The 27,616-nt window shown below is 44.0% G+C and overlaps 1 protein-coding gene across 1 annotated transcript; it reads right to left on the minus strand.

The window, feature by feature from the left end:
* Positions 1-1,637: 1,637 nt before the first annotated feature.
* On the minus strand, positions 1,638-26,484 carry IMPA1 (inositol monophosphatase 1). The gene is made up of 9 exons (XM_077492940.1): positions 26,369-26,484; positions 22,354-22,422; positions 21,790-21,923; positions 21,550-21,654; positions 13,651-13,700; positions 7,130-7,234; positions 5,266-5,374; positions 4,125-4,276; positions 1,638-2,349 (listed from the first exon to the last, which is right to left on the minus strand). Exons 2-9 carry the CDS (start codon positions 22,414-22,416, stop codon positions 2,237-2,239), a joined length of 831 nt encoding a protein of 276 aa, XP_077349066.1. The 5' UTR covers positions 22,417-22,422; positions 26,369-26,484; the 3' UTR covers positions 1,638-2,236.
* Between the last annotated feature and the right edge of the window lie 1,132 nt (positions 26,485-27,616).

The following is a 27,616-nucleotide window of genomic DNA, read 5'->3' on the forward strand; positions in this document are numbered from 1 at the left end:
TACCTGGCCTTGTCTATAAAGGCCCGTACACACGGTCGGACTTTTTGACAACAAACATGCAAATGAGCTGTTTTGGAGCAACATCCGACTGTGTGTACGCTCCATCGGACAAACTTTTTCTGTTTTCATCGGACTTTTGTTGGCTGTGCGAACGGACAAACTTTCTGGCAACAAAAGTCCGATGGAGCAAAGTCCGACCGTGTGTACGCAAAAGCATCGGACTTTTGTACAAGGTACAAACACGCATGCTCAGAACCAATGCAAAAGATCAGACTACAATACAGAAGTTCACCAAAGGTGGCGATGGAGTCATTGAACGTCCTCTTTTGAAGCGGCGTCAGTACGTTGTGACGTCATTACGTTCGTGTTTGTTGTCAAAAAGTCCGACCGTGTGTATGCAATACAAACTTGTGGACCACGCCCTTTGTACAAAAGTCCACGGAAAAGTTTGTACAAAGTCCGACCGTGTGTATGAGGCTTAAGCTGACAGAAAGTGTATAAGAGATGGGTGGGATGCCAGAGTAGAGATAAGCTCAGGCTTCCTCTGAACTCATCTCTAACCCAAACTTCCACTTCTTTTGTATTCCTGTAGGCTGTGGCCCAGGTCCTTTCCCACCCCACAGTTTACGGGAGCTATGGGGCAGGAATGAACCAACATGCAGCTCATGGGAGGAGTACAAATTAGTGGGAAGTTGGAGTTCAGGTTAAAAGATAATTTCAGAGGACAGTTGAGTTAATCTGTATTATGGAGTACAAATCAGAATCTGGATTCCAGTATCCGTATAGCATGATATGGCATATCCAGAATGGCTTTGATAAAGGTGGTCTGGCAATGTCTTATGGCCATTCTGTGCAAATACGGACCTTTAAATGAGGTTCTAAAGTTTTTGTCCCCCCCCCCCCCCCCCCAAAAAAAAAAATATATATACGTACCTGAGCCCTATCAAGATGCTGCAATGTGCACGGAAGCCTTGGCTCTCTGGAGACTCATTCCTCATTGGCTGAGGTGGGAGCTATTGGTAGCAGTGAGCCAACCAGGGAAGAGAGGGGGCGGGGGCCAAAGGACACACAGAACAGCCTGCTTCAGTGCCCGCACAGCAAACTGCTTGCTCTAGGGGCACTAGACTGGGGGGGGGCTCCAGGAGCACCGGTGGAGAACCCGAAAAGAGGAGGATCCAGGCTGCTCTGTGCAAAACCACTTCACAGAGCAGGTGAGCACGACAAGTTTATTTAGAGAGAGAGACTTTTTTTTTTTTTTAAACTTCTATACATAAATGCAAAAAAAAAAAAAAAAAAAAAAAAGAAGAAGAAGAACAAAAAACACATCTAATCTATGCTCTACTGCTCAACTAGGATGTTCTGTACATGTACATGGACATAAACCACTGATCGAACTTGGGTTTTCTTTGGAGGTGGAAAGCCTGCCTGAATGCTGATTGGCAGTGGTTGCACCAATCATACTTGATACCACCCAGTGGTATCTTCAGACAGTATGGTATCTTTCAGGCAGATGACTTTCAGAATTAATGTCACATCACCCACCGATCAGCAGCTGGAATGGAGCCAAAGGGAAAGTAGAAAACCTAGACACTTTACACACAATAAAGTAGACAGAGCAATGTGAAGAAATCAGCAGCTGTAGATCTATAGTTTAATTCTGCACAATACATAAAAGGCATCTCCCAAATATCACTGGACAGGAGTGGCATTGCATATAATCAACAGAGCAGGAAATGTCTCTCTAAATTCCTGTATTACAGTATTTCTCTTTCAGACACATGCTTTCTAGTAATGGCACACCAACATTGCAGAAAGTCATAAAACACAGTAAAATTCATTGCAACTTTTATGGCATGACATATCCATTTATTTTGACAGATATAATGCAAATAAACAAGCTACCGTCATTTGAAAACATAAGCAACTAATATAACTTAAAATACAACAGTCTCAAACCATGTGTAAATAAGCCATGTGAAGTAAGTTACAGATCTCAGAATCTCTTACTTGCTGGCCCTTGTTGTACGTTTGACTGATAAACAGAAATGACAAAAGTAACAACAATAATAATTATTTTAAAAGTAATATTGTGAAGCATTGGACATAAAAAGTCATTTAAAAAAAATGAAGGCGGTAAAATCTCGATATTGTTGCATATAAAAAGGCAGCATGTCCACCTGAGTGACTCTAGAGTGCAAATTTAATACAGTGCATCCAACAAATCGATCCACTCCTACTACTCATCATCCCGCACTAATGGTATGAGCTGCAGCTCCTTGGAGATTCTCTCTGCAATTTCTGTGCTGCTGGCTGCAATCACTCTACAAGACATCAGGTCAAATGGTCCCCCTGGAACAAAAGACAATGGAACGAGTTAGCAAAAATAGAAAGCCACAAAAAATAAAAAAAGCACTGCAGACAAGATCTTAAAGAGGTACACTCCAGTCATTTAAAGAGACAAAATCGTTTTCAAATACGTTGGGGTTAACAAACCCCTTTTTTGCATTGCAAACCAACCTATTCCACAGTACAGACCTCAAATTAGTTTTCTCCATCTGTCAGACCTGTTCAGTTATAACATGCAGAGGACACTGAGCCAAACACAATTCTTCTTTGTCTAATCCATCTACTTAAGGAGCATTATGGGGTTGTTTTGTTTTACCAAAATTGATTGATAATGTCATATATAAGTTATTTAGACTGTTAGATGCAAGTGGACCTCATAGGAGTTGTTTAAAAATGTAATTTAACAGAGAATGCAGTCTTACTGGAAGGTTCCTCCATTTTGCATCTTGCATAGCTCCCAACTTTCCCTGCGTTCGAGGGACTGTTCCTCATTCGGAAACAAAGTCTGTCTTTCCCTCTCATTTTGGTCTGATCTATATAGTATATAAAATGCACTAATCTATCAGAAAAAAAAAAAAGTATAACTATATAAAAACGCTGTGTAAGTGGACAGTGCTACATAAATAGCTGAAAATAAATAAAATAAGTGATTCCTGGTTCTAAGCAATATACTTTATCAGAGCCCACTTCAGAAAAGGTTTTTAATAAATTCTTTGCTAGTTTTTTATGGTTTGTTTGCGTAATGTTGTTCCTTTTGAGCACATGCGCCTAACAATTAAGGAGTGGATTTAAAAAGCCCTATCCCAGAGGAACACCATCAGGATAGGAGTTGGTCTCAACTCTAAAAGGGAGATGAGCATTAGACCTATACCTACTAGGTCCGATCATTGAGATGAGCTGCTATCCACATTGGTGATGGATTCACAAGGCAAAACAAACAGCAGTTAGTCACTGCATGCTTCTTAAAAGGAGAAGTGCACCTTATCTGCATATATTCCATGTATGAATAAACTGTTGCATAAATTTAAAAGGATATATGTATGGCCACTTATTCTATTTACTTTGGGTCTTGTAATCACCAGAAGGGTGACACCATCATTGCTATACATACCCTGTAATATCAGTGCATGTGATATGTATGCATTTCTTTATATTTAGTAGGATTACAGTTATATTATTGCACTGCTTATATGTACTTTGGCTTTTATATTTTTAATCACACTTCAAGGCTGGGTTTCATTATTACCAGAGGGTGACATTATTACACATACTATATACACAATATTTTAATGTGCATACACTCCCTAGGGGGTGTACTATTTATTATTCACCAGGAGGATTATTTCCTTTGTGTGTTTGCACATATTCTGCTTACTTACATGGATGTTGTATTTGTATATTTTAGGTAGACACTTGTAGGGTGCTGTACTAGCACTTTATGGTCATTTATATTTATTTGGAGTAGCGCTGCATTGTTTTTTGTTTGATATTTCATTAGGTGTGGTGACACATGCTAACGCTAGCAATCACTCATTAGTTAATATAATAGGGAGGTTTGCTTGGTGACTGTTCTGTGAAAATTGTTTATTTTTGCAAATGAGTACACACACACACACACACACACACACACACAATATAATTTATATATATATATATATATATATATATATATATATATATATATATATATATATATATATATATATATATATATATATATGACAATTCGTTTCTTTTCTGAACAATTTAAAAAGTAAATTACTGTTGAAAATACCAACCTTTCACATCCAGCACTACTCCACCAGCCTCTGTAACTATAATCGATGCTGCAGCCATATCCCAGCAATGGATTCCCATCTCATAATAAGCATCAGCTCCTCCGGTAGCTACAAGACACATGTTCACAGCTGCTGTGCCCACTGCACGGATCCTACATAGGACAAGCATAATGCCACATGCTAAAAATATTCATGAAAGGGATCATGGCACCTTTGATACTAAAACAAAGTTAAATCAAATCTAAACCCAAAAGACAAAATGTAACTTATTGCAGCTTACCAGTCCTGCGTTGGTTTTCTTTCCAGTCTTGTGTCTCTTTATTTTGGTAATCATGCCAATAGCACACTTTTTGTCTTAGGGTTGCCATGCTCACTTCTCTACCATATCTATGTAGCCATGGTTGGTCATCCATGAAGGACTACAATTATATTTTTGATCATCTCCATTACATTGGAGGTGAGAAGATTAAAGCTCTTCTGGCAAGATCATGTAGGTTGGAGCATCATAGACAGGTGTGGGGTGGGAAAACCCATATACAGTTTTTAGTAAAAGAAAGTAAAGCCTGACAGCCGTACTTCCACCAAGAACTTTGCTTCAACAGCCACATGCGCCTCAGGGTGAGCCTTTGAAGGTCTATATGGGTTTATGACAAGCCTTGATCTACTAGTGGTACATTTTTATGGTGTTTTATTCATTTTAATAAATCGCTACACCTAGATGGAGACTCCCTCTTGTGTTTGTTTTTTATATGTGCATCAAGATCTAAAGACCTAATCTGAGATGAGCTGCATCCACTTCACCTGGTGTTCCCTACCACTATCCTGGCCCTCTTATGTGCCCCGTTAAATGACAGTTGGGTTTTAGTCAGCGCAATAGCTTTTTCAGTTGGAGTTGTTGCCACTTTTTTACAATACTAAAATATTAGAGTAAAGCATTATTAAAGGTGGTCAGTGTTCTATTTGAAATCACAACAGCAATCAATAGGGGAATCACAATCAACTGTAGGCATACCATAAGCTGAAAACACAAACATGGCACATGTTCTACCAATTTGGACCAATTTTAGAAAGAAAAAGACATACATACTGTTTGTAAAAGAAAACATATTCACAATATTTGTAGTACTATGTTGTCAATTACCCATGGATTGGAATACACAACAGTCTCTCCATGTTGGATAGAATAATTTTAATGACCTCTGGATTGCGATTTGATCCAAGTTCTGTGATAATCATGGATGTGGTTATATCTGGAAAATATGAAGCAAGAATATAGTTTATATTTATTCAGCACTGCTGGAAATCAACAAATAGAGGCCTTGACTAAAAGGTTAAAAACAAATCAGGAGAACAATGCATCCTCATTTAAATGTACATTTTATTAACCTTGGGTTATAGGTTTGAATCCTGGTTTGCAAGAAGAAAGGCATACAATAGACTTTTGCTAAATTAGTTTCAAGCTATTACAGTCCACTACATAACAATTCTGCACAAGTTAAATACACTATTACCAGAAGTATTGGGACACCTGCCTTTACACGTACAGGAACTTTAATGCTTTAATGGCATCCCAGTCTTCATCCGTAGGGTTCAATATTGAGTTGGCCCTCCCTTTGCAGCTATAACAGCTTCAACTCTTCTAGGAAGGCTGTCCACAAGGTTTAGGAGTGTCTATGGGAATGTTTGACCATTCTTCCAGAAGCACATTTACAAGGTAGACGAGAAGGCCTGTCTCGTAGTCTCTGCTCTAATTCATCCCAAAGGTGTTGTATTGGGTTGAGGTCAGGACACAGGCCAGTCAAGTTCATCCACCCCAAACTCATGTCTTTACTGACCTTGCTTTGTGCAATGGTCCAAATCATTTGGTGGAGGGGGGATTATGGTGCGGGGTTGTTTTTCAGGGGTTGGGCTTGGCTCCTTAGTTCAAGTGAAGGGAACACTTAAGGCGTCAGCATACCAAGACATTTTGGACAATTTCATGTTCCAAACTTTGTGCGAACCATTTGGGGATGGCCCCTTCCTATTCTAACATGAGTGAGCACCAGTGCATAAAGCAAGGTCTATAAAAGACATGGATGAGAGAGTTTGGGGTGGAGGAACTTGACTGGCCTGCACAGAGTCCTGGACTCAACCCGATAGAACACCTTTGGGATGAATTAGAGTGGAGACTGTGAGCCAGGCCTTCTCATCCAACATCAGTCCCTGGCCTCACAAAAGTGCCTCTGGAAGAATGGTCAAACATTCCCATAGACAGTCTAACAGAAAGCAAAGCCAAGCCACTCCAGGTGGAAGCAATCTCACACTTCAACCTTTTGGTGCAGGTCCAGTCCGTAATCTGGATAGAAGCCAAAATGTTGACCACACTCACAAGTTTGAAGCAAAGGTGAACATTTCTTGAAGATAAAAATCAGACATCGTGGACATCGTTCTAGCAATGCAGACCTGGCAGAGATTAAATCTCTGCCAGGTCTGCATTGCTGTTGTGATGTCCACGATGTTGTCTGACGATTTGTAATCTTCAATAAACTTTGTGGACAGCCTTCCCAGAGGAATTGAAGCTGTTATAACTGTAAAGAGTTGGCCAACTCAATATTGAACCCTATTGACTAGGTGAGGGTATGACAGCAGGCAGTATGTGCAGGAGAGGCATGTGGAGGGTATGACAATGGGCAGTATGTGTAGGAGGACTTGCTGATGGTATGACAGCAGGCAGTATGTAAAGGAGGACTTGCTGTGGGTAGGACAGCAGGCAGTATGTCCAGGAGAGTGATGTGGAGGGTATGACATTGGGCAGTATGTGTAAGAGGACTTGTTGAGAGAATGACAGCAGGCAGTATGTGCAGGAGAGGCATGTGGAGGATACGACAAAGGGCAGTATGTGTAGGAGGACTTGCTGTGGGTAGGACAGCAGGCAGTATGTCCAGGAGAGTGATGTGGAGGATATGACAATGGGCAGTATGTGTAGGAGGACTTGCTGATGGTATGACAGCAGGCAGTATGCTTACCTTTCTGTCCAGAAACTTGCAATTTCTGACCATTACAAAAGGCTCCTTTTCCTTTTCTGCCAGTGTACATCTTATCTTCTACACAACTGTACACAACCCCAAATTCTACCTAAGGAAAGATAGATATATACACACACACACACACACACACACACACACACACACAGACTTGTTATTTAATGTCAGGGTTTTATCATCACGGAAAATGAAAGAAAATCACATTCTCTGGGTTGTCCCCAGATTAGTAATAGAGGCAAAATCTTCCAATGGGGACACTAATTCTGGTGACAACCAAGAATTCTCTCACTTTGGTGGGATTTGCATTCACTTCCTGTTTTGGCTATGGAACAGGAAGTGAAGGTAAATCTCTCTAATGGGATACATATGGCAAAAAAGAGAAAAAAAGCCAGGAATTATAACCCTCCTTTGCGCTAATTAACATGAAAAAGAAAAAAGTTTTGCCTTTAGTTCTACTTTAATGATCTGACTCCAGTGGGTTGGAATATAATTGGCTGTTTTTACTAAATAAGTCAGTATGTGTTTTGTCTGCCTCCAGTAGTCACAAAAATAAATAATCAGAAACATCTAAACGCTACAAGGAATAGTACAAGAGTGTTTCCATTAGATTTACTGAGATTTTATGATGGGTGCTTTATAAAACCTTAAACTATATACTGTACATAGCAATGAGTCACAGAATTATTTTAACACAGAGAGCAGTATGTATGGTATATAATTATGGTTACAGTTAGCTAAAAATGGAGGACCCGGTTATATATTACACATTTCTAATGACTGGGTGTTGTCAATGTGGATGAAAGGAATTAAACATTTTTTTTTCAGTTGAACTAAAAAGAGTCAGGTAAATGACTAGTTCTGGCTGTGCGTTTGCATCAGTGCCAGCTCTGTGCACCGGCTGTGCTCAACATGTGTAGCTATTCCTGGATCTCAGCCGCTTTATATACTACCACCAAATTCCTAACATCACATCACCACATGACTGATTTTATAATTATCCAGCAAATATGTAAATATGCTAAAGCTGGAAAGCACATCATTTTACATTTACTGTAAATTCAAAGGGAATCAAACTCAAATAGTGAAGGTTTGCCATCTTATAGGAAACGCCTAGACCAGGGGAGCAAGGGCCAATTAACCACTTGGCTACTGGGCACTTAAACACCCCTCCTGCCCAGACCAATTTTCAGCTTTCGGTGCTCTCACACTTTGAATGACAATTACTCAGTCATGCAACACTGTATCTAAATGATTTGTCCTTTTTTTCCCCACAAATAGAGCTTTCTTTTGGTGGTATTTGATCTCCTCTGGGGTTTTTATTTTTTGCGCTATAAATGAAAAAAGACCAAAAATTTAGAAAAAAAAAAAAAAAAAATTTTTTTTCTTTGTTTCTGTGATACAATTTTGCAAATGATTAATTTTTCTTCATAAATTTTGGCCACAATTTATACTGCTACATATCTTTGGTAAAAATAACCCAAATTAGTGGATATTATTTGGTCTTTGTGAAAGTTAGAGAGTCTACAAGCTGTGGTGAAAATCATAAAACATTGATCACGTCTGATGTACTGGTAGCCGATCTCATTTCATGCGACCCGAACAAGCCAGGAAAGTACAAATACCCCCCAAATGACCCCTTTTTTGAAAGTAGACATTCCAAGGTATTGAGTAAGAGGAATGGTGAGCTTTTTGATGTTGTCATTTTTTCCCACAATTCTTTGCAAAATGAAGATTATTTTATTTAAATTTTTCCACAAAATTGTCATTGTAATAGGTCATTTCTCTCACGTGGCATGTGTATACCACAAATAATGCCCCAAAATAAATTCTGCTACTCCTCCTGAGTATTACGATACCACATTTGTGGGACTTTTCCACAGCCTGGCCACATAGAGAGGCCCAACATGCAGGAGCGCCGTCATGTGTTCTAGGAGCATAAATTACACATCTAACTTGGTGACTACCTATTACACTTTTGAAGGCCCTGGAGCACCAGGACAATGACAAGTGACACGAACGTGGCACTGATGACAGATGCCACTAATACGTGACACTGATGACACGAGACACTGACAGATGGCACCGATGACACATGGCACTCATACCTGCCATTGATTACGCATGACACTGATAACAGATGGCACGTGACACTGACAGGTGGCACTGATGACAGATGGCACTGATATGAGGCACTGATGACAGATGGCACTAAGGACAGGTGGCAGTGGGGACAGATGGGCAATTTATTTTCTTTTTATTTATTTTTTACACTAACCGCTGCATCTCTGCAGCGGTTCATCTCTCCCTCCTCACACGCTGTCTGTGTGAGGAGGGAGAGCGGCGCTGAGAGATGATCTCATATGTTTACATATGAGATCATCTCTCATTGGGCACGCCGATTGCGCTGTAAACGGCCGCTGTGATTGGCCGCTTACAGCGATCTGTGACTGGCTGTGTCTGGGGGACATGGCCAGCACAGAACTTCCCCGATGAGCGCCCGCGGCGGCGCGCATAGGGGAAGTTAAAGGGAGGAAGTCCAGGGACGGCCTCCCGGCAGATAGCGTCCACGCTGCAGCCGTCTTTTGGCTATACCGCGGGCGCGAAGTGGTTAAAGGGGTTGTAAAGGCAGAAGGTTTTTCTATATTAATGCATTCTATGCATTAAGATAAAAAGCCTTCTGTCTACAGCAGCCCTCCAGTGATTTACACGAGTGCCTCAGGCATCCGAGACTCTCCCTCCCGAATGGCTGAGACACATCAACGGTACCACTGGCTCCCGCTGCTGTCAAAGTCAGTTAGCCAATCAGGAGAGGCAGGGGCGGGGCCAAACTGCAGCTCTGTGTCTGAATGGACACACGGAGCTGCGGCTCGGCTCAGGTGACCCCATAGCAAGCTGCTTGCTGTGGGGGCACTCAACAGGAGGGAGGGGCCAAGAGCATCGAAGACAGACCCGTGAAGAGGAGGATAGGGGCTGCTCTGTGCAAAACCACTGCAGGTAAGTATAACATGTTAGCCGTTTTTTTTTTCTTTAAAAATAAGACTTTAGTATCACTTTAAGTGATGTGTCCCACGACTGGTTACCACAATTAAATGACGTTGTTCGGAAATTCAAATTTTTGATTTTAAATAACATAATGAACATTTTCCTCTTGCAGTCGCTGAATGCCGGTGGGAGGGAGAGGAGGAATAGCTGGCTTTCAGTGGTTGCAGGAAGAAAATGGAGAGATCAGGTCCTGTATTATATGTGCCTCCCCTCCTGTTCAAGTTTAAAACAGAATGTGACAGGGAGGTCTTGCAGGCCCCCTGGAGCATGAGGCGGGGGTCGCCATTGCGACTTTTGATGCTACAACACTGGTTGGGGGATGTGGTGGAAACACATCTTAACTATGGGGTTTTACCACCCCCCAAACCGCAAAAAAACAACCGCTTGTAAAACAAGCCCAACCTATCCTGAGCCCCCCATAAGACTGCTTTCACACTGATGCAAGACACTTTACCCACACCATGGATGCAGCACAGTGCACCTTTGCCATAAATGTATATCTTGCAGGTGTGGTGCATTTTGCACCAAAACCATCAGGATATAATAGAAGTCTATGGCTCAGTGCAGCTAACCCAATGGAAAGCCACACTGAGCTGCGCCTGTGAATCAGTGTTAAATCAGCCTGATAGTCGTTATTTTTATAGGTGCCAATAGGCCCACTGCAAAAGTGCAGTTTATGTGGTGTATAATGGGACATGGGCCTGCGCTACAGAGGAAGCATCCGCTTATACGTCTCCTGCACTTCCTCCCGATCCGGGGCCAGCTCAATGCACTGATGCTCTGCGATGGCTGTTGGGTGGGTCCAGATTGCAATCAACAGGTTGCCAACCTCGAGCCTACACCTCCCTAGTTTGAGGTCGAGGGCCACAGGTTGAGCACCCCTGATCTATGCAATACCCTAAAAGAATTCAACTTAAAAAATGCAGTGCATGTCCTGTGCCTACAGCCTCATAGCTGTTTATATGCAGTGTGGGAACTAAAGGGCTGCTGCCTCCAACTGCTAATTTTACAAGATTTGGTGACGTCACTATTGTACTGATCACTGGTCTTCTTGCTGTAGAGAAAGCTGTATGTGAGGATCTCTCTGCTTCCACCTTACTCATTCTGTGTCTCTGTGCTTCTTAAACCTCACACAGGTCCCAGAAGACAGCAGGGACCAAATCAGAAAGAGCAGCGCAATTCGCGCATGCGCAGTAGGGAACCAGGAGTGAAGCTGAAAGTCTTCACTGCCTGGTTCCCTTACCAGGAATGCTCTACTGGATTGAGATCTGGCGACTGTGGAAGCCATTGGAGTACAGTCACCTCATTGTCATGTTCAAGAAACCAGTGGTGAGATGATTTGAGCTCTGTGAAATGGTGCATTATCCTGCTGGAAGGAGCCATCAGAAGATGGGTACGCTGTAGTCATAAAGGGATAGACGTGGTCAGCAAAAATACCCAGGTAGTCCGTAGCATTTAAACGGTACCTCAATTGGTACCAAAGGTGTGCCAAGAGAATATCCCGCACACCATTACACCTCCACCAGCCTGAACCATTTATACAAGGCAGGCCAATCTTGGGGAGTCTGTGCAAATTGTAGCCTCAGTTTGTTCTTAGCAGACAGGAGTGGCACCTAGTTAGGTCTTCTGCTGCTGTAGCCCATCTGCTTCAAGGTTAAATGTGTTGTGCATCCAGAGATGGTATTCTGCATACATTGGTTGTAACAAGTAGTTATCCGAGTTACTGTTGCCTATCATCTTGAACCAATATGCCCATTCTCCTCTGACATCAACAAGGCATTTCCTCCACAAAACTGCTGCTCACTGGATATTTTCTATTTTTCGGACAATTCTATGCAAACCCGAGAGATGGTTGCGTGTGAAAATCCCAGTAGAGCAGCAGTTTTTGAAATACTCAGACCAGCCCACCTGGCACCAACAAGCATGCCACGTTTAAAGTCACTTAAAGTGGTTGTATACTCAATTTTTTAACTTTTACCTACAGGAAAGCCTATAATAAGGCTTACCTGTAGGTAAAAAAAATATCTCCTAAACCTGTACGGTTTAGGAGATATTCCCCTCGTATGCGCCGCTGACTGCAGCGGCGCATGCGCACAAGGGGATTCTTGGCCTGAAAATCCGGCAGTGGCCAGCCGGCCGGAATGAAATCTCCTGCGCGAATGCGCGGGAGTGACGATATCACGGCTCCGGCCACTCACACTGCCGGAGCCGCGATACCCGGAAGAAACGCCTAGGGAGCATGTCAGCTCCCTCGGCGTGGATCGGGCCAGATGTCGGGGCCTCGTTCTAAGGTAAGTATTTCATAATGAGCTAGTATGCAGTGCATACTAGCTCATTATGCCTTTTGCTTTGCAGGTGTTAAAAAAAAAAAATTGCGGGTTTACTACCGCTTTAAATCACCATATTCTGATACTCCTTTTGAACTTTAGCAAGTCGTCCTCACCACAACTAGATGCCTAAATGCATTGAGTTGCTACCATGTGATTGGCCGATTAGCAATTTATGTTACCGAGCAAGTGAACAGGTGTACCCAATAAAGTGGCCAGCTAGTATTTTGTAGCAGTTAGCTCAAAAACAGTGATTAACCACTTGCTGACTGCTGCACGCCGATATACATCAGCACAATGGCAGCAGTCGCCAAATGGGTGTACCTGTACGTCCCCTTTAATTGGCAGGGTTAGCACTCACCGCGTACAGCGTGACCGTGCCCACAGGTCCCGTGGACTCGATGTCCGCCGGTGTCCCGGCGATCATGTCACGGAGCTGCAGAACAGGGAGATGCCTGTGTAAATAAGGCATTTCCCCGTTCTGCCTAGCGACATGACAGGATCTACTGCTCCCTGTCATCAGGAGCAGTGATCGCTGTCATGTCAGTGGTAGCCCACCCCCCCCCCACAGTTAGAATCACTCCCTAGGACACACTTAACCCCTTGATCGTCCTCTAGTGTTTAACCCCTTCCCTGTCAGTGTCATTTACAGTGCATTTTTATAGCACTGATCGCTGTAAAAAGGACAATGGTCCCAAAATAGTGTCAAAAGTGTCTGCAAAAAATAAATAAATAAAATCGCAAAATCGCCACCATTACTAATAAAAACATTTATAATAAAAATGCCATAAAACTATCTCTTATTTTGTAGACACTATTGCTTTTTTTCTAAATTGTCGTTTTTTTTTTTTGTTTATAGCGCAAAAAATAAAAACCACAGAGGTGATCAAATACCACCAAAAGAAAGCTCCATTTGTGGGGGGAAAAAAGGACTCAATTTTGTTTTGGTGTAACTTTGCACGACCCCGCAATTGTCAATTAAAGTGACGCAGTGCCGTATTGCAAAAAGTGCTCAGGTCAAGTAGGGGGTAAAATCTTTCAGGGCTGAAGCGGTTAATGAAGTTCATAAATTGACAGCTACAAAAAAACATTGCAACTATAAAATCAATATATTTGATAAAGTGGGAGTTCAACCTACCTGCTTATTCACAGCAAATCCAATAGAGATTGCCACAAATGGAAACCTAGAAAACAAATGACATAATAGGATCTAGATTGTAAGTTCTCCCATATGCTATTAAGAGAAGAATAGGAGGAGGTGTTTTTCAATCCAGCAAAAAAAGAAACCCGATGGGGCTGGTATCATTGCTTGGGATTTCAGTTGCTGCATTTAGCAGGCGGTAAGGAGTCATTTTATCAGCTCCTTGCCACCTGTTTTAACCTCCTAAATGCCGGACTACTGTACCACAACCATGTGAGTGTTGCAGGGTGGTTGCAGCGTAACCCCATTTACTTGAATAGTAGTGCCAGCTAAATGTGACAGAGGGTATAATTCCTGTCGTGGCATGTATACACCCCAGTCACTGCTAAAGGGGAGCAGTTGAGGGGCAGTAAAAACACAGCTGAACCATGGGATTTTACTGCCTCTCAAAAGGCCAGGGTAAACCAGGCCTGGAACTCCAAACTTTTTGCATTAACTGATGGCTAACACTCCACTATATCTTTAATCAGTTTAAAGTGATTACAGCAGTCTTTGTTCATGTCAACACAGAGGTTCTAACGCTTCACTGATCATCCAGTGCAAAAACATCTGAAAAAGCTGGATCTGGCCAAAAAGGCAAAGCCAAATGCAGGATTTTGAAAAAAAAAAAAAAGTATGAACAAACACAACTGACAGAGTAAACACATACACAAAGCTTTTTGGATACAAAAAAATAAAAAAAATAAAAAAAAACACCTTAGTTAGACTTACCGGTGACGGCATTTCTAGAAGTCTTCTGGACAGCACCTGGAGAGAGCGTAGCTCCACCCAACTTCCCAGGAAACACTGCAAATAATTACTTTAAGGCTGGGTTCACACTGCTGCGGGGGGAGATCCGGATGTGATTCGCACCGCAAATCACATCCGATCTCCGTAGCGATGCGAGTACAGCCATACAGATAGTATGGCTGAATTCGCAGCGCTCCCGCAGCAAACTCGCACGGGACCCTTTTTTTGGTCCGCAACAGAATCGGATCGCAAGGGGGTTCACACCATGCGATCCGATTCCTGTGCGAGTCGGCAGATCACACTGCGATATGCAGACGGATCTGGGGGTGTCATTAACATAACATTGACACTCCCAGCCGTCCGCATAGGGCAGTGTGAACTGCCGGCGGGAGGTGTGCGTTGCGGGAAAACGCCGCGGATTTGCGGCGTTCCCGCATCGCAGCGGTGTGAACCCGGCCTTAAAGGCAGCCCCCTTCCACCATGGCCTCAGTCATAAACAAGAAACCTCCAGCCATGCTGAAAAACTGAATTTAAAAACAAAATATACACATATAACAGTGCAAAACCACTAGGGAGGGTAAAGCCCCGTACACACGAGCGGACTTTTCAACATCCAAAGTCTGACGGAATGATTCCGGCAGACTATTCGATCGTGTGTGGGCTGCAACGGACTTTTGATTCGCAAAAGTCTGACAGACTTTAGAAATGGAACATGCTTCAAATTTTTCCGCCAGAACTCTGCCGGACCCAGTTCCTACCGAAAAATTCGCTCGTGTGTATGCTATTCCGACGGACTAAAACCGACGCTAGGGCAGCTATTGGCTACTGGCTATGAACTTCCTTATTCAAGTCCAATCGTACGTCATCAGGTTCGAATCCGTCGGAGTTTAGTGTGATTGTGTGTGGCCAAGTCCGCTCATTCGGAAAGTCCGTCAGAACTCTGTCAGAACTCCGGCAGAACTCCTTCGAAAGTCTGTCGGACATAAGTCTGGTCGTGTGTACGCGGCATAATAGCTGCTGTCCTGAAAGACTTCTAGGCCGCGTACACACGGGCGGACTGTCTGGCCAACTTAGTCCGTCGAAACACATTTCAGCGGACAGTCCGCTCGTGTGTGGACTTCAGCGGACTTTTTCAGCGTGCAGACTGGCGGACTAAGTATTTCGGAATTTCCGTAATATTGTCCGTCGTACTTTGGTTTCAGCGGACAATCCGCTCGTGAGTAGGCTAGTTCGACGGACTAAGTATGGCGCATGCTCAGAAAGGATTTACACGGCGAAAGGTTGCATTGCTGTGTATTGGACTTCCTATTTCTAGTCCCGTCGTACGCGCTGTACACGTCATCGCGCAAACTTTCGACGGACTGTTTGTGCATCCGTGTGTGGTCAAGTCCGTTCATTCGAAAGTAGGACGGACTGTCCGTCGGATTGTCTGACGGACTAAGTTGGCCATACAGTCCGCCCGTGTGTACGCGGCTCTAGAAATATCGTCACCGGTAATTCTAACGAAGGTTTTCTCAAAGCGTCTTTCAGGACAGCACCTGGAGAGGATAAGCGAGAAAGGGTGGGACCACCGCCTGCAGGACCTTTCCGGCCGAAGGCCTGCTCTGAGGCTGCATTAGATTTACTCTATAATGCCGAATGAATGTAGTGAATCTTGCCCACGTTGCGGCTTTACAGATTTGGTCGGGAGAGGCACCAGCCCTCTCAGCCCAAGATGTTGCCACTGTCCTCATTGAGTGGGCTTGGATACCCTCTGGCGGTATCTGTCCTGAGACTTTGTAGGCTTCCTCAATTGCCTATTGAGCTCTTGGAAGCACTCTGTCCCTTACGTGCCCCTAAGAACAGCACAAAAAGGGAATTTGACTTCCTAAAATGTTTGGTCAATTCCAGATAATGCATTAGGCATCTTTTCACATCCAGCGTGTGGAACTTTTCCTCTTCAGAATTGTCTGGGGATGTGCAGAATGTTGGTAGAATCACCTTCTGAGAACAATGAAAGGCAGATGACACACTAGGAAGAAAGCCTGGGTACACCTTCAGGATTAGATCTGAAAATACTGTTGTTAGGAAAGGTTCTATTATGGAAAAAGCTTGCAGCTTACAGACTGTCCTGGCGGAGGTTACTGCGAATAATAAGTGTGTTTTCAGAGTCCAATCTTTCACTGTCGCCTCCTCTAGAGGTTCGCAAGGATGCCCCGTTAGCCCCTGCAGGACCACTGACAAGTCAAAACTTGGATTTTTTTTTTTTTTTTTTATATAGGTGCTGGCCTTGACCTAGACATTGCTTTAAAGAACCTAATAATTAATGGATCTCTTGATAACTGTACTTCCAAAAAATAAAAAATAACGCGGCCACCTGTGGCTAACCCCTTCTCCATTCCATCATGAAGAAATTCCAGGATGAAAATAGTCTCCTGCGGCAAATACTTCTTTGCCCCGCGCCAAGAGTTGTAGCATTTCCAAACCTTGAAATAAATATCTTGTGACTTTTTTCTTGCTGTTTAACAACATGGAAACAAATTTGTCCAACAGACCCCTTTTCTTTAGTATCTTCTCCTCAGAAACCAGGCTGCTAACTTGAGCTGGCTTATGTCTGGATGCCAGATGGGTCCCTGGCTCAGAAGATCGTCCCGTAGGGGTAACATCCAATGGGGTTCCATCACTAGGTTCAGGAGTGTTGCGAACCAAACCCTCTTGGGCCAAAAAGGAACCACCAGTATTAGATTCGTGGACTCTTCCTGAAATTTTTTGAGGACTAAATGGTATTAACAGGAAGGGAGGGGGAAAGCATAGCACAAATGGATGTCCCAAGGCTGAGCCAGAGCATCCAAAACTCTTGCCTGCTCCCGTCTGCTCAGGGAAAAGTAAGTTGCGAGTTTGAGTTGGTCACAAATAGGTCGATCTAAGGACTGCCCCACCTGCTTATCACCACCTGGAAAACTTCAGAGTTTAGACTCCACTCTGATTCCGAAAACTGTTCTGGTCAGAAAGTCGGCCATCAGATTTAAGCTTCCTTTCAGGTGTATGGCTGACAGGGACCCCAGATTCTTCTCTGCCCAGATTAAGATCTCCCGAGCCAAGGACAGGAGAACCCTGCTCCATTCCTGCTTTGCTTTGTAGGCGACAGCCGTGGCATTGTTGCACAAGACCTGAACGTGTTGATCCCTGATCTCTTCCAGAAACCAGAGTAGCCCCATCCAAATTGCTTTCAGCTCCCTCCAGCTGAACTTGTCCAGATTCCATGGGTAAAATGATCTTCCAGGTGAGCCCCCCAGGAGCTTGCATTGGTCTTTAACCTTTTTGAGGTAGGAAATACCCAAAATAGGCCCTCGCTTAGGTTTAACTGGTTCCTCCACCACCCTCTCCTCACTTGCGCCGGAATCACAAACCACAAGCTTTGTTTGTGATTCACTTGCACTGGAATCACAAACAAAGAAGCGGTTTAGGAGGTCTCTCTGAAAACTCCAGCCCGTACCCCTGGGAGAGGACATTCAGGACAAATGGACTGGACGTTACTGCCCGCCACTGAGGGAAGAAGGCTAGAAGTCTCCCTCCCACAGCAGGATCACCGTCACTGGCCATTAGCTAGCTGTTCGGGATGTCTGAACAGAACAGCCGCCCTACCTCTTCCTCCTCTGTGTACCCCAGGGCTTCTTTATAGCCTATTTCCTTGGGGGCCTGGGTTTGCTAAAGAGGACGAAAATTATTTTTGATTAAAAGGCATGTTCTTTGCGGGAAAAGCCTTTTTCTTGGCCAAAATGGCCTAAAAAAGTAGAGATCACAGCGCTTCACTTTAAAAGCCGAGTCCCCGGACCAAGTTTTTACCCAGAGCACCCTTCGAGCTGAATTTACCAGGGCTGAAGTCCTCGTGAACATTCTGTTTGATTCCGTTGAGGTATCCGCTAAATATCCCACTGCCTTTGACAGAACTGGGATGGTATCCAACAGATCCTCTCCGGAGGTACCTCCCTCGATGTGCTGCTTCAACTGCTCCAAGTTTCTGGCAACCACGGTTGAAGCCATGACCAGTTTAAGATTTGCCATAGATGAGACCCATGTTTTTTTTTTTTTTTTTTTTTTTTTTTTTTTTAGAAGGGAATCAGCAAGTTTATCTATGGCATCCTTCAGAATGCCCATATGCTCAAATGCAAAGTCAGTATTGCGAGAAACCTGGGAAAATGCTGCCCAAAGGGACATGGAACAGGCTCCTCAAACTACAGTCAACGGGGGAATGTGGAGGGAAAAAGAAAAGTCCCAAGGTAAAAAAGGCCCAGGGGCCTCTGCCCCAGCTTACCTGGGCTGGGCTGGCGTTTGTGGCTCCTGTTCCCGCCATCACTGCTATTTCCACCAAGTCCATACTGCAGCAGGAGTAGCCGCTCTGCTGTCAGTCTTTTTTTTTTTTAAACTCTCAGTCTCCTCGCCGCTGTGAGGACCGGAAGTCTACACCAGCCAGGGCCCGCTCCCTGCCTTCCTGCGTGACACAGGCCGGAACCAGAAGCCATGTGCCCGGCCACACGTTCCCCCCCTCCAGAAATGACATCGCCCGCTATCCAGACCTGGAACAAAAGGGAGACGCGGGAAGCCTCGGCTCTATGCTCCAGGAAGGGGGTAGACTCCCCCACTTGTCGAGAGCTCGGGACAGCCGGGAAAGAAAGGGGGAGCTCCGGAGCATCCCCCACCCATCTGGGGGGATGCTGGGATGGCCCAGCCCCAGGGGACCACAAGGTTCAATTTAGAAAAAAAAAAAAGAAACCTTTTAAGGTGAGCCATGCACCCACACACAGGACCTCTGCCTGAAGAGAGTGCAGCCCACCCACACTTCCTCGCAGTGCTTCCACCATGACGGAGGAAACACTACAACTGAGGCCATGGTGGAAGGGGGCTGCCTTAAAAGGATTTGCAATGTTTCCTGGGAAGTTAGGTGGAACTACTCTCTCTCCGGGTGCTGTCCTTAAAGACACTTTGAGAAAAAAATTCTAAAGATGAGGAGTTATTGAAACCTCTGATTATATATTTTTCTTACTTTGCGTTATTTTGGGGCTTGAACTTGCAAATTTAATACACCTTCAGAAATTGTACCCATCCCCTCCACTACATAATGGGGTTGATTTACCAAAACTGGAGTGTGCAAAATATGGTATAGCCCTGCATAGAAACCCATCAGCTTCCAGGTTTTAGCCCTGGTTCACACTGAGGGCCAGTTTGAAATCGTGTGCGTTCAGCTGAACGCGCACAATTTCAAACCAGCATTTAAGTCCGACATCAGGGACGATTTGCATGAACCCGCACAGATGTCTATTCAATTGCCCCCGAAGTCGCCAAAAGTAGTGCAGGAACTACTTTTGGGAATCCGTGCGGCGCCGTAAAAAGTCGGCGTCACACCGATTAGGGAGGTGCCCTTGCTGGCAATAGGATCCGATTTGGCATGCAATTTTACATATCAAATCACATGCCAAATCAGCCCAATGTGAACGTAAACTTATTGTCAAAGCTTTAGGACTTGTAAAGGCAGAAGGTTTTATCTTAATACATTCTATTCATTAAGATAAAAAAAAAAACCTTCTGTATGTAGCAGCCCCCCTCAGCCCCCCTAATACTTACCTGAACCCCTTCTCTGTCAAATGATGTCCACGAATCCCTCGGCCGCCCAGGACTCTCCCTCCTGTTTGGCTGATACACAGCAAAGGCGCCATTGGATCCCGTGGTTGTCAAAGTCAGTTAGCAGCTCCATGTCTGCATGGACGCACAGAGCTGTAGCTCGGCTCGGGTGCCCCCATAGCAAGCTGCTTGCTGTGGGGGGCACTCCACAGGAGGGAGGGGCCAGGAGCAGCAAAGAGGGACCCGAGAAGAGGAGGATCCAAGCTGCCCTGTGAAAAACCATCTGCATAGAGCAGGCAAGTATGACATGTTTGTTATTTTAAAAAAAAAAAAAAAACACCACACACACACACACACACACACACAAAGCCTTTACAAACACTTTAATTGAACAAGCTGAAGTTAAAAGCCGATTGGCTACCATTCACAGCTGCACCAGATTTTGCACTCGCCAGTTTTAGTATATTAACCCCAGTGGCTTTTGAAGGCTTGGACCATAAATTAAAAGCAGCCTCAGCATTATAGAAAGGAACCTTTTTATTCTAGTTCAAACTGAATAAAGTGACTCACACCATAAAATCCCCCAAACCAGTACCCTGTAAAAAAGGAAAGGTATTATGCCTACCTATATGGCAGCTCAGATCTCCGATCTTCTCTCCATTAAACAGCTACAGCTTTTTTCAAAAATCTTAGCACTCTACAATTCGGAATGTGTAAGATTTCTGATCCCCTGCCACACAATTTGGTTCCATCTGCTGACCCCAATGTCACTACTGTGTTCTGTAGTAATAATGTAATGTAGAGGGCAAAGGATGAAACCACAGCGTACTGCGGGGGATGAGAAATAAAAAAAACACCACAAAAAAAAGTGTTAAATGCTGGCGATTATGACGGAGGCTCCAGACCTTCAGTACATGAGCTGCTGTAGAGATAAGTCAACTTCTGTTACAGAGAACTACTACTATTTTTTAGGGGCAACAAGAGTATCACTTTATGGCCGCTTTCACACGGCTGGTTGGCAGATTCTTACTGCAGGAATCGCCAAGATATGCACCAATCAGCCTATTTAAACTAACGGTGGGCTGATAGCGACATGTAGCTGCACACAGAGCAATTAGCTGCGGTTCCGGGACAGATGTCCAAACCTGGACACAGATTCTTGCTGCGGGAACCTGGAGGTTGCAACAAATCAGGCGTGTGAAAAGGGCCTAACTACACCATCTTGAGGAGAAGTAGTCACATGCAGGAACAAAAAAGGTAGAATAAGTGTGCAGTTACCTGGTGGTCTGAGGAACAGAATTGCTAGTTTGTGACTAGATTTGTAGCAAATTCAGTTTTGGGTTCTTCAGTTGTACAACTACGGTAATAAAATTGCTGTTTCACTGAATAAAAACCACATCGATGTAACCAATACCAGACATATCAAAATCACATATGTAGATATTTTATGCCACAGAAACATTTCTTTCTGGAAGTCATTGTTGAAATAAAAAGAAAAAAACTACCTGTGTACAAAGTTAGTGGTGCCATCAATGGGGTCAATAATCCACGTTGGGTTATCGGTCAGTATGCTTTTCTGACCTGCTGCTACAGACTCCTCACCAATAAAGCTGAAACAGAAGGGGAGGGAACACAACGTTAGCGGTGTGTAATGAGATTGGTCAGCCTATGTACATAGCATTGTTTGGAACAACGCAAATATCCAAATGACATTCAGTGAGGTGTATAGTTTATTGCAGCCTTGCCTGTGAGTTGGATATTTCTCCTTGATGGATGAGATAATCATCTCTTCCACCTTCTGGTCAGTGGCCGTCACCAGGTCTGCTGGGGAGCTCTTCACCATCACTGACACCTCCTCCTTCAGTGCTGCACATACCACCTGCCAAGACAGAGCATACACTAAGAAGGTCACCTATTCACCCATGGCAAAGACTAGTACTACTACTAATAGTAAACTGAGAGGCACTACGATTTATCTATGCAAGAGGCATTACAGACTTAAAGTGCACCTGTGCCCGGACTATGAAGAAAGATTACAAAAAAGACTCTAAAGCCCTGGTACCCAACCTGCAAGAAGAGGGCCATGTGTGGCCCCATCAGTAAGAAGTGGGAGCAAGAATTAGTAAAAGAGCTTTTATAGAGAGTAATCTCTATCAGTGTCATGAGATATAGATAGCGAGATAGCGAGATAGCACACATACTGTACTTAATTTAGAAAGCTCTTTCACATTTCATGTAATATTCAAAAGGAAAGGAAAAATTGCTGCTAATTTTGGCATATATAGAGAGAAGGTTGTAGAGATACATACTGCACCGGCTTTCTTGGCTACTTCAACAGCAAAATCCAGACACTCCTGCCCCAGGTCTGCCATGTCTACCTGAGTTGAAAAAACAAGAAATGTAGTCTTTTCTCAATGTGAAACCAAACAATGAAGAAGTATCAATAGACCAGAGCTGCATCTGCAATCATTTACTAAGCACACTTCCATGCTATGTCCCACAGTGCAGTTGGCACAGTGTCACCTTTTATGGTCAAGCCTACCCGTAATACAAATATTACATACCTCTGGGTATGTAGAATACCTGCTAACCCTCTGTACGCTGTGGTTTCTCCCACCAAATTAGTTGTGATTACAGGATGCAAGCTGGCAACAGGAATCACCGTATATAAATGGGGGGGGAAGGGACCCATCCAGCCACTCAAATGCATTTAGTAGAGAGATGGTATATCAGCAAATAGGCTGCTAGTAAAGTAAATGTATTGCCCCTTCTATTACAGGCATTGTTATCATACAAAGTGACCCAATACCATCAGGTTCACTTGAACTGGAATAGCTTGCAGACTATACAGGACAGCTTCACCAAGCTTCTTCTTTGCTCCCAGTGTTGAGTATAGGAAAGGAGAGCGTGTGCCATTGGGGAGAAGGGCTGTAACATGAATCTGTTGGTTGGCCCTTCATAGAAAGCCAAAGGTTCACTTTAAAGATTTTAGTAATTGAACAAGAATGGCCCATCCCAATATATACATAACAGAGGCAGGTGAGGTTCTGTAAAGCTCAAATATACAATATGTGTATTACTAATGAACATAGAATATAAATGTTGTACAAATGTATTAGTCAAAGATCTAATAAAAAAACCCTCCCTGGACAAAATAGTACATTTCCAATAAAAAAAAAAAAAAAAAATTATATTTATATCATACTCTGCTATATGCAAACAATATGTAATCATTCACCACCTCGCACCTTCCATGCCAAACAGCAAAACCACTCCGCCAGGTACCCAGCAAATGAGACATTATTATTGTTCTTCTTTAGAAGATGTATAGAAACAACAGTACAATTACAATAAAATACAAGAGGGTTATAAATCGTATTTTTATAATAAAATAAATTTAGGGATCTCAGTCTGCATACAAACATTATTATTGAGGATTTATATAGTGCCAACAGTTTACATAGCGCTTTACAACAGGAGGGCAGACAGAACAATCACAATACAATTTAATACAATAGGAATCAGAGGGCCTTGCTCCTTAGAGCTCACAGTATAAAAGCGAGGGCCAAGTACAGTAAAGTGTGAAGATCTGTCTGTATATGGAGGATCCTACAGAGCAGCACTTCTCAACTATTTTCAGTCCTGACTACCTTTAAAGTTTGGAAAATCTCAATATACTCCAGTCTAAAAATGTGACAAACACTGCTATAGGGTATCATTATTAGGGGTGCACCAATACCAGTTTTTAAGACCGAGTACCGATACTTTTTCTCAAGTACTCACTGATACCAATACCTATTGATGGTGTCATGTGACTGTTTTTAGGACTTCTCACCATATTGGCATGAAAACTGATGGGAAAACCCAGATAGCTTTCACTTGCAGAGACAACGGTTTTTACAGCCTGTCCGCAGTGCAATTTGAAAAAGAGTCCTGTGCGATTTCAGTCCAGTTTAGGTGCGATTTCTAATCTCATAAACTACAATGCACATTGGAATGGCACTACAAACTGCCCGGAAGGAATGGGGTTTTAGTATTGGAGTACAAGTCCTCGTGTAAAATGCTTAGCATCGGCACCGATACCGGTATCAGTGCAACCCGATAATTTAGTACACTGGAAGTGAGCTCAGCTGTTCTCCTTCTACACTCTATATCAGGCATGTCCAAAGTCCGGCCCGCGGGCCGCCCCCGGCCCGCGGGCCGCCCGCGGCCCGGTTTTGAACGGCCCGCCTGGTTATTTAAACATATATATCTTTTGTGGCCCCCGGCGATCTCCCAGCGCTGGGGCCACAAAAGATATATAGTCTGGCTGCCTCAGAGGGAAGAGGCGGGACAAGTGCCGTGCACACAGGAGGAGAATTTCCTGTTTACACGGCAGCCTCTGTAATAGGAAGTCCCGTCTCTGCCATTGGACGACTGTTCTGTCCATCAAAAGAGGCGGGACTTTCTCTTAAAGAGGCCGTTGTGTAAACAGGAGATTCTCCTGTAGGATGTCTTTGGCGCTCGTCCTGCCCTCCATGGCTGCACTGATGGTAATGGTGGCTGCATTCCCGTCAATGGTGGCGCTGCATTCCCGGCAATGGTGGGCGCTGCATTCCCGGCAATGGTGGGCGCTGCATTCCCGGCAATGGTGGGCGCTGCATTCCCGGCAATGGTGGGCGCTGCAGATGGGCACTGACCCTTATTTTGCTTCACAGTTCTTTATTTAAAATTTTAAAGTTTTTTTTTTCCTGAAACTTCCCTCTTAAAGTGAAGGTGCGTGTTATACGCCAATAAATACGGTGTATCCAAATAATACACTTGAGTTCATCTCTTCAACACACAAAGCCACAAAGGCAAGAGAATTCTTGTGGGGAAGTGTATTAGTGCTCGGATGAACACACTTAGACCGAATTTTAATGGTTCAAAGAATGTCAGGCAAAATGGTTGGCCCTCGCGCATGTTCACTTCATCAAATCTGGCCCTCTTTGAAAAAAGTTTGGACATCCCTGCTCTATATATTATTAAAGAATAACAAAAGGGCAAAACGTTTTTTTAGTTTTGGATAGAGTAAAGAGGGATTTGAATGCCTGTCACTTTTTATTGCCGTCTGTGCCCCCATTAACCACTTCTGGTATATGCTGGTACTTTGGCGCTAAATACCGTTGTTATGGCAGTAGATAGTTGCCATAACAACGGTATTTTTAAAAAAGGCAGGAGGTCCACTTTAACATAAGAGTGGTGTCTGTGGCGGATTCGCCGTGAGATCACATTTATCCACGGTATGAGAGAGGTGTCTCTCCCCCCCCCCCCCTCCTGCCATGCTCCGGGTTGTCTCTGCTGCTTACTGGATCAGTCGGTAGCGGTGGAGACGATACGATCCTCTCCCCTGAGAGGCAGGAAATCTAGTAGGGGAAATGATGCCCCCCCCCCCCCTCGTCTTCATAACATTGCATGACGGAAGCGATGTCAATCATCACTTCCACCCAATGGTCTTAAACGGGAATTTATTTTTATTTTATTTTTTAATCGTAAACAACAAGTTTGAAAAAGAGCCCCGGTCCTTATGTGGTTAAGAGGTTGGAGATTCACCCTCTCTATATGTCCTCTTTATCATGATCATTAAAAGTGAAAGTAAAAAAGAAAAGCCCAAATTTTGGCCTGTCCCCAGAAAAGTAATGGAGAGTCAATCTTCCAATGGGGAAGCTAGTTCTGGTGATCTGGGGGGGGTCCCCAAAAGGGATTCCCTTAATTTGTAGGGATTTCCTCTAATTTCCTGTTTGGTTATGTGACAGGAAGTCAGGGACACAGATGGTGGGAAAAAGAAAAAAAAAAAACAATCTGACAGGGGTTATAACCCTCCCTTGCTCTACTCAACATGAAAAAAAAGAAGTTTGCCTATAGTTGTACTTGAATTCCTGTGTCTGCATGTCCTGTGATCAGATCCCAGACAGGACAATGTCTGCATGGAGTGTGTATGTCCTCCTGTGTGGGATTCCTCCATGTCCTCGGATTTCCTCCCACACTCCAGACACATGGATAATAGGATACTAGTCTCCTGTCTATGTGAGTCAGGGGCCTTCGATTGTAAGCTCTTTGGGTGCAGAGTGCGATGTGAATGTACAGGATTGTCATCTATCACCTGTAATACTAATAATAATAATATTATCAGATCTCAGCGCTGGACCCACCATGAGAGGATACAGATCATTTCCCGTACAGTGATCGGGCTGTGACCTCACCACACACACTCTGTATGTCAGGTGAGGAGATGAATGGTGACAGGACAGCCGCCTGTATATTCTCTATATACCCGCTACACACAGCGCCCGGTGTATAGCTTACCTGGATGGATGAGACTTTCTCTGCCGCTCTTCTTCTCCGTATACTCTTCACTGTACCATTCCTCCACTGTCACTTCACATCCCACCTCCCTCCGCCCACATCACTAAGCAACGGAGGGCGGCCTCATAGAAAACTAACACGTCACTTCCTATGACCGGCTGACACTACAACTCCCATAATCTATTGCGCTTACTTCCTAAAAGGGCTTGTCATATGGGGTTATGTGATTGGTGTGTGGGCGTGATATATGCTAATAAAGCTCAGGCAGGTAGAAGGCGAGAGCGTGCCAGTCAGGTAGAGCTCATTACTGCCACTTCTGGCCGGTGTCTGCATGTGCGCTCCCCCTGTGTATACAGCCTGTACTCTGCTCCAGCTCATCTATCACTCAGCTGTTTTTGATGGACTTTGAAATGCAATAAAATACTTTGTTATATTTTGCTACTCATTTATCTCTGCCCATATGACAGCTACTGATCAGCACAATATAACAGCTGTTACATGCTTTTAACCACTTCAGTACCAGCCACTTACACCCCCTTCCTGCCCAGGCCAATTTTCAGCTTTCAGTGCTGTTGAGCGGTCATGCTACACTGTACCCAAGCAGAATTTTTATCATTTTGTTCCCACAAATACAGCTTTCTTTTGGTGGTATTTTATCACCTCTGTGTTTTTATTTTTTGCTAAACAAATAAAAAAAGGTCTAAAATTTTAAAAAATAAATAACATTTTTTTTTTCTGTTATAACATTTTGTAAATAAGTAAGTTCTTCACTGATGGGCACTGATAAGGCAGGACCGATGAGGTGGCACCAATGAGGTGGCTCTGACAGTTACTGAGGATGGGCACTGATGGGCACTGGTAGGCGGCATTGATATGCAGCACTGATAGGCATTGATAAGTGGCACTGATGGGCACTCATGAATGGCACTGGTGGGCACTGATGGGTACTGATAGGCGACACTGATGGGCACTGAAAGGCTGCACTGATGAGTACTTATGGGTGGCAGTGATAGGAGGCACTGATAGATGGCATTGATAGGCATCACTGATGGCACTGGCAGGCATTGGGCATGGGCACTGATTGGCATTTCCCTGGTGGTCTAGGGTGGCATACCTGGTGGTCCTGGATGTGCATCCGATAGGGGCTGCGGTGATAAATAATCAGCACTGCCCCCTCCCCCGTCAGTAGAGCAGATGATCAGCTCTCCTCTAATGTCAGACGCGAGTGAGGAAAAGCCGATCAACGGC

This window comes from Lithobates pipiens, unplaced genomic scaffold (genome assembly GCF_037356315.1).
Source record: "Lithobates pipiens isolate NorthernLeopardFrog02 unplaced genomic scaffold, aLitPip1_a1.2 Scaffold_19, whole genome shotgun sequence".
Classification (NCBI taxonomy): domain Eukaryota; kingdom Metazoa; phylum Chordata; class Amphibia; order Anura; family Ranidae; genus Lithobates; species Lithobates pipiens.